Source organism: Bactrocera tryoni, unplaced genomic scaffold (assembly GCF_016617805.1).
Source record: "Bactrocera tryoni isolate S06 unplaced genomic scaffold, CSIRO_BtryS06_freeze2 scaffold_11, whole genome shotgun sequence".
Classification (NCBI taxonomy): domain Eukaryota; kingdom Metazoa; phylum Arthropoda; class Insecta; order Diptera; family Tephritidae; genus Bactrocera; species Bactrocera tryoni.
Genome location: NW_024395824.1, coordinates 9,868,443 through 9,879,741, shown reverse-complemented (window position 1 = coordinate 9,879,741; position 11,299 = coordinate 9,868,443). Strand labels below are relative to the sequence as shown.

Genomic DNA, 11,299 nt, shown 5'->3' with positions numbered 1-11,299 from the left:
CTCAACTTAATTTTGAGCAAAGTTTTGACCTTCAGAATTGTCGACAATCATTTCCAGCTTTCAGACGTTCACAAACAAACCTTGGGCTTAATATTAAAAGTGATCGAAATCAGGCTAGTAAAAGTCTTTGCAGAAAAATGGTTTTCGCTTCTACCAAGACCAAGGTAGCTGAAGAAGAATTAAAAAATATAAAAACAGGCCAAAGACAAGTAGAAGACAAGGATCAAGTTCCTAGCACGCAAAGTAAGTACAATAAGAAAAGAAAAGCTCCTCCTGCACCTTCTTTATCGGCTATGCCAGTTCCCAAAAGCGCAACATCTGCAACAAGTTCTCCAAGTACCGATAATAATTACTTCACTGGGACTATAACCAATAATTCTTATACAAGAGTGATTAAAGCAACGGCGGTTTTCGATAGTCTTTTAGATAACAAAACGTTAATGGGGGATCTTCCAACAAGGCTTTTTCGTTCAAATGTGAGAATATCTCCATCTAAGCTAGCTGGAAAGAACTTACGTGAGCCCCAACAGCAAACTCAAAATCAACTCATGGATGCAGAAACAGATTTTACTTCGCTATCAATTGCTCCTACAAAAGATGCAACGAAGGAAATTTCCAACCATTTGCGCAGGGAAAAGAGTTCATCCGCTATTTTAGTACGACAAAAGAACACACAACATGACATAAATAATGAACCGTTAATAACAGAAAACGTTTATTCAAAATCCTCCTCACTAAGCCAATTAAAGAGCATAGATAGCAAACGTAAAAATGGGCAGCAAAAGTATTCCTCCTCCAAAATTCCTCAATTGAATCGAACTCTTTATTTCGGCATGTCTTCCAGATCTATACAGGCATTGGCAACGGCGAAGGTAGTTGAAACTACTTGTCAAAAAGATTATTTAATAAATGGGAAAAATTTAGCAATGTATGAAAATTCCGAAAATATAGACACTACTACAGCAGCCATTAAAGCCACCACTGGCGACTTAGTCAGTGACTATAAGACACATGCAACCAGCGACGTGAAACCTATTGTAGATAATGGTCTATTAATTCAAGTTCGTCCAACTTTACCGCGTAGACAACTTAATACACCGAACTTTAGCCCCGTGGTCGCATGGCATATGTTAGTACATCAACAACATCACCATAAGCTACAAGAGTTTAAGCACACTTGTGGAGAAAAAATTAGGAAACAAAATAAATGTGAGGATAATACTAACAAAAACGAAATCTCAGCAAAGTCTTCCTTGTTACCTTACCTTACTAGAAATGAAAATGGGTTTCAATGCATTCGTGGAGCTGCTAAGATATCAACAGAAGCTCCAATAAAATTAACATCTAATTTAAATAAGATAGCACTTATTAATACTTGGACATCACAACAAGATTTGGGCTGTGAGGATGATGATTACGATGAAGATGAAGTTGATTTATCTAAAAAGCAATTTTCCGAAAGTGCAGTACCAAATCATATCGCAAGGCAAGAAAACTCCTCTAGTTGTGCCCAGGTAAATAGAAACAGTACTGAGGTAGGTAAGCTGAGATCGCCGGAAGTTAGTCGTCCTAAAGCAGTTGGAAAAGCAATTAGTCCAGCGAATATGGATGTTTTTAGTCTAACGCTTCCGCGAGATGTACATAAGAAAGCCCAACGCAAGATTTTACAGTCGATCAACACTTTATCTACTCTGCCAAAAGAGACGACACGTAGTGCAGATAGTACAGCAGATTCGCCCTATAAACCGATTTCCAAGTGTTGTTGTTTACACGCTGAAATGAAAATTCAGCAACGTCTGCCTTTAGCGCTTGATGATATATTACCGCATGAAAACAATTTTTTACATTCCGGCAACGGGATTGTTATTAGTGCTTCTCAGCCTCTGAGTAACCTTACTGACAATTGGGTACTGCATAAAGTGAAATATGGCGAGGGTGAAGCTTTAAATACTTGTCAAATTTCATCTGATGGGCGGTATAGAAAATGGAATTCTACGGCTTCGGTGGAGCCCATATCTTTATCATATTTGACAGCTGGAAAACATGTAATGTATCTACCTGGCGAAGAACCAAATGCCAACACCACTCGTAATGGAGTATCATGTAGAACCACTATGCGGATAGATGAACAGAACCAGTACAAACAACAGCAACGTCGCCAGGAAATAGTATGCCAAAGATTGCGTGATGAACTAACGGTGAGTGGCATACCAAAATTCTTGTGAATGATAAGTACTCAGCATCCCCTTATTAAAAGCGGTTGTTTTGTTTGAAGAAAATATATACATTCTTGTTTGCTTGTAATAATTTTTTTGTTCGTTATATTTTCTACAACTTATTCTAGAATCCGGGTAATTATACTCTAACAGCCTCACGTATACCTGTAAAAGCTGCTTCTGGCATCGAAAGGCCGCAACAATTCATGTTTCAAAGTACTATACGTCTATTAGAAAAAAAAAATTTGCCTGAACGACTTCCAAATGATATTAAACTTAGGGATGCCCAGCGGAAAAGAGAATTGGAAGCGATGAAGTGGTAACTAAATGTTTCAAACATAAATTTTGTAAAAATATGTTCCATATGTTTATATATACCTATGTCTGTAGGAGTTTGTGCAAAAAGGATGTAAATTTTTATAAGCACTATGAATGTTCAAACACTTTGAAAAAATTAGGTCGTTTTGATACAAAAGCAAGAGGACATACTACAAAATATTATTATTCCTTAAGATTAATAATACGAACTGATTCTAAAATTACTTACCTCTGTAATTAGGGTTAGACCTGCATGCAAAGAGTTCCTTTAACTCTTAGGTTCACCCTTGTCTTCTGAAATCTCCGTTTGATGATGTCAATAATTTGTTAACAGTATTCACTAGACACCCCAACACAACAAAAATATTGAGAAATCTTTAAAAAGCTTTTAATCATAATACATGAAATACGAGGTGTGTTAATTATAAAATTTCGCGGGTTTGGAGAGTCCAATTATTAATTTTTTTATTACATATATTGATACACATGTCTCTGAATATGATAAAATTGAAGCTACATATGTATATTTATGCTTACTTTGTCTGTAGCAGCCGATAAGGTTAGACTTGTTTTTATGAGCTTGGCGATTTTCGTTTGCTAAAAGCTCACATTTCATTGCTTGTCCTTGATTTCTTTGCCAAAAACAATGCTGTAACGATGCTTCCATATTCGTCAAACATGACTCCGTGTGATATTTTCCATATCTAAAAGTAAAGGGAACCTTAAACGGCTGTTATTTCACAAGATAGATGAAAATCGAAAGAGCTGAAGACTATCCCAAAAATAGAGTTTGAGAACTATTTCGACGATTGGAAGAAGCGCTGGTATATGTGCATAATATCGAATGGAGACTATTTTGAAGGCGAAAACATTACTGTACATAAATGAATTAATCTTTTTGTTTTTAAGAAAATTTCCGTACTTATTGAAATATTTCGAAAAGAAGCTCAAAATCATAGACAACTCGAGGTTTATATACCATTGTCTGTACATAACTCATTGTTTATGTTGGTTGTTTGGTTTACTTAAAAAATCTTAGAATGTAATCTTTGTGGGAAAACTATTGCAGTAATTTAAGAGCCAGTCAAGTTCATTGTTCAATAGTATACAATCAATAAATATCCAGATTTGGGCTGCTACCAAAGCAGCACACTAACGCATGTTACAGGCTTTATACTCACACAATTGAACGTGATTTCATTGTTCCAGTATCAGGACTCGTCACACCAGCCGCTTGGATTGCGTTTTCGACTTTATCAAACAAAAACTGTAGAATGTGGTATATTTTTTCTTTTGTCTATGTAGGACTAAAAAATGTAGGACTAGGATATCAAGCTCAATTCTAAACTTTTCCTAAAATTTATTTATTTACAACTATTGTTACGCAGATAAAACCTAGGTGACCGTAACCAAATATACTTTTTCTCTTACAGTGTTGAAGACGATTATCATCGCAAACGCGTCATCGAAAAAGCCAGTATTCGATACCAGTTACAGTTAAATGTTGACGGGAATTTATCTCCTGAAGTCCCAAATGGGTTGCAATATGATCGCAACAACAACATTGCATGTCGGGCTAATCCGGATGGTGCTGTATCGAACACGCCCTCTCGGTGTACTAATGCTCGCATCAGAGAAAGTACGCTGAACTATTCCGATTGTGGTGATGAAAGTGATACTGAAGTAGCTGAATTATCCAACTTTCAACATCCGGAGACTTTGTTAGAACCATATCTCCAATCAATAATAAACTGATATACATTCTAGGTTTAAAGTAATTTTAATATGAAACTGATATACATTCTAGATTTAAAGTAATTTTAAAGTGAAAACTAATAATAATGAAATTCTACGAACTGGAAATTCTTTTTGACATGTTACATGTATAACCAATTAATGCATTGATTAATTATACTCTTGCAATAAATGTATTGCTACAGTAATAATATTGTAGATTTGTTCACCTAATGTGTGATTGTCTCACCTGAAACCAATCGAGATATATTTGCAGTACATATGTATATTCTTGTATGTATGACAAGACGAGTTGAAATCCGGACGACTATCTATCAGTCCGCCCATCCGTTGGTTCGTACATAGCTTGAGTAAAAATTAAGATATTTTGGTCGAACTTCGCTTTATAATAACCAGGGTCAAAATCGGTCAATGGGCTCGGCCACACCTTTTTTAGGTGAATTACATACCTCGGGAAACGCTCGACCGATTTCAACCAAACTTTGTTCATGATGAGTTAAGGTAATAACTCTCTTATGTCTTCTTCTTTATTGGCGTAGACACCGCTTACGCGATTATAGCCGAGTTAACAACAGCGCGCCAGTCGTTTCTTCTTTTCGCTACGTAGCGCAAATTGGATATTCCAAGCGAAGCCAGGTCCTTCTCTACCTGGTCCTTCCAACAAAGTGGAGGTCTTGCTCTCAAGCGCCTTATTTCTATATGGGAAATATTACAAAAATTTAAACTGCTTATGATTTTTTCACTTTCCGGCATATAAATCAAGAAACACTTAACGTAACCAGATCAAACTTTGCACGAATAATTCCTTTAAAGTATGCCACCTTACGACCAAAAATTTTCCAAATTGAACCGAAACTGTTCAAGTCTTTGCGTAAAGAACCTCTGCTAGACTCATGAAAGGATCTATAAGGGCAGAAGCCAGTCAGCGCTAGCTAGGAATCTGAAGGCAGACCACCGCTTGCTGGGGAGGTATCTGAAAAGTGGCTGCGTCAACTTTTAGTGAAATCGCTGAAACCGCGTAGGCGTGTTCGAACACAGCCATCTCTTGCTAGGAATGGAAGAGAGTGGTGGCGTCTATTTCCTCTATCTTCTTAAATGTCATGGCTTGAGGAAACCATTAGGGTGAAATAATTTGATGTTGGGACCATATTTGATATAAAGGGAGCTTTTAATAACGTCCTGCCGAACCGTTTACGAACTGACACAGCGGCATCTCAGCGTCGTAAAAAATTGCGCAGTCGCAAACGATCTCGCCCTCAACCCAAATAAAACCGAGATGGTTTTATTCACTAGAAGTTACAAGATCCCAGATGGGAGACTGATGCAGCTTGATATCAGCAACCAGCGGATACAGTGAAATATCTAGGGCTCATTCTTGATGGAAGCTTTTATGGAAGCCGAATATTGATGAGAGAGCAAAAAAGGCATCGATTTCCTTGCACTGCTGTAGAAGAGCCATGGCAAAAGGTGGGGTCTCTCACCGAGAGTAGTCCTCTGGCTCTACGACACCATAGTTAAGTTAGTTAGTTATGTTCTATGTAGTTTTTATGTAGTGGACGGCTCTAGAAAAGACCACACTTGCCAAGAAACTCGAGAGAGTTCAACGGGCGGCTTTCATCAGTATGTGCACTAAGGTCCACTCCAACCATGGCATCTAACTCCGTCTCGCACGTATTGCCCGTGGACATCGCTGGAAGGTATATGGCTGCGAAAGTTTCCATCAGTCTGGGGTTTTAAAAGTACACGTCTCTGAACACTCGGAAATTCTCACTCAATTTGTCTTCATTTCGGATCACTTTGATCATGGAGTCGTCAAACCGAACTCTGGTGGCTCCTTCTCTATCTACAGTCGAGGTAGTTGTGGGTAGGAAGAAGCCGTTGGAGGAATGGGACAGGGAGCTTCTTCACGGATGGGTCAAAGCGTGGAGGGTTTACTGTCAGGAGCTCTCTGTCAACTCCGGTTTCAGATTTCCTGACTATTACAGTGTCTTCCAGACCGAGGTAAGTAATTAAAGTAGCAGTAGATTTACTATACTAACATTGAACAGTGCGATCAGTGCTGGTCAAAGAGTGTTAAATTTTGCTATCAATAGCATCGTCTTTGTGATAAGACTGGTATGAGGGCTAGGCGACAGTAGAATCGCAGAAATCTGTTAAAATGATCAACTACAAAGAAAAGGCATCCACTATCGGTAGAATGGCAGCGGGTCGGTGCGTATCCTCTTATGTTCTCCTACTGGATAGCTGAGCTTCGCGGAAGCTTGGCCAGCGCTGGGCCACCATCGGCATATGCGCTACCGCAAAAGCTCTTTGGCTAGATCGCAAGAGATCAAGTAATCTCTTTGCCACCAGTAAAGCTCTCTCTAATTGTGGGGATTTTAACAGGTCATGGTTCTATTGAAGTCCATGCTTTAAGGTTGGAAATCTTACCAGACATCATCTAAACGTTTTGTTAATTTATATGTTCGCACACAACAGCTCCTCTTTTCTACGGCCTCACAAAGGACTGTATATAGTAGTCCACGTGCGATCTTTTGATTGAAATCCTACCAAAAAATATGTAAATGAAGATATTTGCTGTCTTGTTGAATACCCCTAATAATAGGGTAAAACAATGAAAATTAAAGAAAATTTAAATGTATTTGATGAAACGATTTGTAATGTGATTCATGAACGAATTAATTTTTAATAGAAAATTATTAAAAACATTTATTAATTAAGAGTTAACAAGCTTAGGTACATTTACCAAATATTAAAAGTTCAAAAGTCAGTTGTTTTAATATACCATAAAAAGCTTTAAATAGATTCTCCATATATTAAATTACCACTATATAGTAATTAGTATGCAAGAAAGCTTTCAAGGTGTACGGACGTGTTTTTTAATTCGCTCTGCGTATTCTGATTTTTGCAAAAAGTAAACAAACAATAATAATAAATTAATAACGAACAATAAATTAAAAACCAGTGCACAAAACTATAAATAATAAGCATTAATAAATAGTGCACAAAACACATAGATTAAAACAAAAAAAAACAATAATGAGTGCTTTGCAGCTTCACCAGCAAAACCGTAGTCATTCTTTAAATGCAAAAAAGGACCATCAGTTCAGACTGGTATTGACCTCTACATTAACGTAAAAAGGAAATCGAGTCCTATTATATCAGCGATCAATACCAACAACCAGGCACGCCAAATAGTAAAAAGCCAGAAATTCTTAATGGTAACAGATTTGCCTTACTGAGCAAAGAGCCTAACGACGATGCAAGGGTACCACCACAGTCGTGAATGCCAACCCCCTCCAATCTACTTGCGTGAGCGGATTAAATTAAGTGAAATTGTAGGTACTAATAATTTTCATATAGTGTCTTTGAAAAAAAGCAATATAGATGAAACAAAAATTCAGTCCTACACTGTAAAAAGTTTTATGGAAATTGTTAAATTTCTGTCGAATGAAAACAATAACTATTATTCATATCAACTGATGAGTTCTAAAGGCCTAGTTGTTGTGATTAAGGGTATAGAGACTCTAGTGAAGTCAAAGAAGCATTTGGAGAATGCGGCTTTGGTATTAAAACTGATGTATATACATATATATATTTAATAGAAACAAGGTATCAAAGCCAATGTTTAAAATTGAATTGTTGCCGAATTCTAATCAACTTAAAAAAATGAAACACATTCCATATATAATCTGAAATATTTGCTGCATTGTAGAGTAACAGTTGAAGAACCACATAAACTAACTGCTAAGAATATGGGCATACCAAATCATATTGCACTCTACGCAGTGTTTGTGTAGTATGTGGTGATTTACAACCCACCTAAATGCACTCTTATGAAAGACGAATTAAATAAAAAATGCAGCAATTCTGGAGGAAATCACACGGCTAACTACAGGGGTTGTCCTTTATATAAAGATTTGAAATCGAAGTTGCACAGGGAAATTAAGCACGCCGTAACCAAATATTACAAACACCCCGTAGTGAAATTATAGCACCCTCAGACAAATGTTCAAATCCTATTACTTTTTAGAATAAAATGGAAGCTATGCAAATGTAGTGAAAAGCAACACTGTACAAATGCAACTGCTGCAAAATCCTTAATCCTAACCAACCAGAATCTCATGCTACAGCACCGTTGCAAGCTACAACAATATCCCTAAAAAATCGGGGTTGACACTTAAACCCTTCGGCTATATACTGTTCACCTCGTTTTAAAATTACAGATAGCGAAATTAAAAACTTTTTTGGAACGCTAGGTCAAAGATTTCTAGCAGGTGGAGATTACAACGTAAAACACACGTACTGGAGCTCACGTCTTATTAATCCGAAAGGATGACAGCTGTACTATACTATAATAAATAAACATAATAACCTGGATATAATATCTCCTGGTAAGTCGACATACTGGCCTAGTGATAGATGAAAAATACCAGACAATGGATTTTGCTGTAGTCAAAATATATGTAGATGGATCGCTTATGACAGCTGATACATGTACAGATTTATCATCTGATCATTCACCTGTATTAATAAAGTTATACGAACAGCCCATGATATTTGAGCCAAAAGTTTCTCTAACATCTCATAAAACTAACTGGTTGAAGTATAGAAAATATATCAGGAGCCACCTCAATATTGATTGCAAAATAAATACAGGTAGAGATATTGATAAAAGTATTAGAGAATTTAATGATGTAATAACTAATGCAGCTATATTGGCAACACCAGAAAGAAACAATAAACCAGTTGGTTTTAGAAAGATCACTAATAATGAATAGAAAAACTTGTAAATGAGAAAAGGCGAGCTAGACGTGAATGGCAGTTAAGTTCTCTCCTGCATCTCTACTTCAACTGAAATCTGCTGTACATAAGTTAGAAAAACGCGAGGAAGAACGCAACACTGAAAATTATATGAAGAAACTGTGTCCAAATTCTAGCAAGCAAAACTCCCTTTGAAAAGCCCAAAAGTCTTTTAAGCCTCCAGTAGAATCCAATATACCTCTAAAACATGAAAAGGAAAATTGCTTTGCAAGTCACCTAGAAAAGGTATTTCAAACCAATTGCTGAACGAGCAATTTTAACTTGCCAATCTTGTCCAATACCGCTAACGAGTCGCTTGTGTCTATTAGGACTTCTACTTCTGAAGTTTCTAGAATCATAAAAGAGCAAAGACACGATAATATTACTCCAAAAATCATCATGATAGATAAACCTGGTAAAGATCTAACACAGTCTACGGATCAATAAGTCTCTTATTCTGTATTTCTATAATATTTGAAAAAGTTTTACTATCAAAGATGACTCCTTTCCTCCACGAAAATAATATAATACCAACGCACCAATTCGGTTTTAGTGCTAAACATGGCATGTCGATTTAAAATATTCGGTGGTCGAAAAGGCTTTTCGACTTATTTTTTTATATTTATAATGAACTTTAATGAACCAAATATATGTATATCATTTTGATCGACCACTTTTTGCCATTTTTCCGCTAGAGACATTATTCCATCAGTGTAAAACTTTTCTGGTTTCTCGGCAAAAAACTGCGACAAGTTATTTTAACAGGCTTCTCTTGAAGTCAACTTTTCTCCATTAAGGTAGTTCTGTATTGACCAAAACAAATGGTAGTCCGATGGTGCAAGGGCAGGGCTATATGTTGGATGTATCAAAACTTCCCAGCCAAGCTCTCCCAGTTTCTGCCGAGTCATCAAAAATGTGTGTGGTCTAGCGTTGTCCTGATGGAAGACGAAGCCCATTCTGTTGATCAGTTCTGGCCGTTTTTTCGATTGCTTGCTTCAATCTTATCAGTTGTTGTTAGTAAAATGTAGAATCAATCGTTCGACCAGGCTGGAGCTGCTCATAGTGGATGATTCCTTTCCAATCCCACCAAACACTCAGCACAGCATTTGATTAAATTTTCGTCCCCTGTTACCATTCGCTTCAGAAATGGTTCGATTTCATTTCGTTTCAGCAAAGAATGGCAGATGTTAATTTGGTCCATTAAATTTTTCACAGACAATTCATATGGTACTCAAACATCGAGCTTCTTTTTGTAGCCAGCTTTCTTTAAATGTTTCAAAACCATTTGATGATAAATGTTAAGTTCCTTAGCGATGGCATGGCTTTTTAAGTGACGGTCCTGGTCAATGTTCATCATTCACATCGAAATTTCCAGAACTGAAGCGAGCGAACCATTGTTGTGCTACACGAACTGATCGTGCCCGTAAACTTCACGAATACCATTAGTGGCTTGCGTGGCATTCTTCCCATTTTTATAAAAAAATTTCAAAATATAGTGAATTTCTTCACTTATTTTTGAACAGCTGTAACTTTTGGTACCACTGGAAATATACGACTGCAACGATATCTTTTGACAAAATACGAAAAGACTTTTTCGACTACCAAAGTTTTCACAATTGAAAAATATTTTTCTACGGCTTGCAAAAATCTGCGTCGATATGTGAGCAAGTTCATACATATACATACATATTTACGATGGTTTATTGGCGAATCTGTTACAGCGGCAAGGGAGCGGAGACAATCGGCGTTCGATCGTTCGTGTTTTTCGGCACAGCTCGAATTTTCTATAAACAACACAATGTTGTGACGCTTTGTCGACGCGTCAGTCCTTCGACACATTGTCTCTTTGATAAAACGTTATCTTCGGCCATCGGTTATCCGTGGCAACGGAGATTTCGCATGAGACAATAGGTGTACATATGTATGTACATACAAAGATGTGTGTAGCCAAAAATTATATTATGCGTATGGTTCTTTCAAATGTGCTTACATGTACGCATATACGTGAATATGTGCAACCTCGACCGTTTGGTCTTTTAACATGTTATCAAAACTTTTAATGCCCAGCAAATAAATATATAAATATAGAACTTATCAAAATTACATTAATTACATATATGTATGTATAAGTAATAATACTAACATTACTTTATTACATATTTCAACAGGTTCTACGGACTTTATCTTGAAATAGTACAATTTATACG

The 11,299-nt window shown here is 36.7% G+C and overlaps 1 protein-coding gene across 1 annotated transcript; it reads left to right on the top strand.

The window, feature by feature from the left end:
* The first annotated feature begins 1,557 nt into the window (after positions 1–1,557).
* Positions 1,558–4,306, top strand: LOC120779732. The gene is made up of 3 exons (XM_040112106.1): positions 1,558–2,198; positions 2,345–2,535; positions 3,968–4,306. The coding sequence occupies exons 1-3, from the start codon at positions 1,605–1,607 to the stop codon at positions 4,287–4,289; spliced, it is 1,107 nt and encodes a 368-aa protein (XP_039968040.1). The 5' UTR covers positions 1,558–1,604; the 3' UTR covers positions 4,290–4,306.
* The last annotated feature ends 6,993 nt before the right edge of the window (positions 4,307–11,299 follow it).

What these genes read in the sequence shown, in the direction of transcription:
- LOC120779732 (XM_040112106.1), top strand. Translation starts at nt 1,605, where the DNA reads ATGGATGTTTTTAGTCTAACGCTTCCGCGAGATGTACATAAGAAAGCC. An exon ending in GATTGCGTGATGAACTAACG is followed by an intron (nt 2,199 to 2,344) that starts GTGAGTGGCATA and finishes AACTTATTCTAG; the next exon opens with AATCCGGGTAATTATACTCT. An exon ending in GAATTGGAAGCGATGAAGTG is followed by an intron (nt 2,536 to 3,967) that starts GTAACTAAATGT and finishes TTTCTCTTACAG; the next exon opens with TGTTGAAGACGATTATCATC.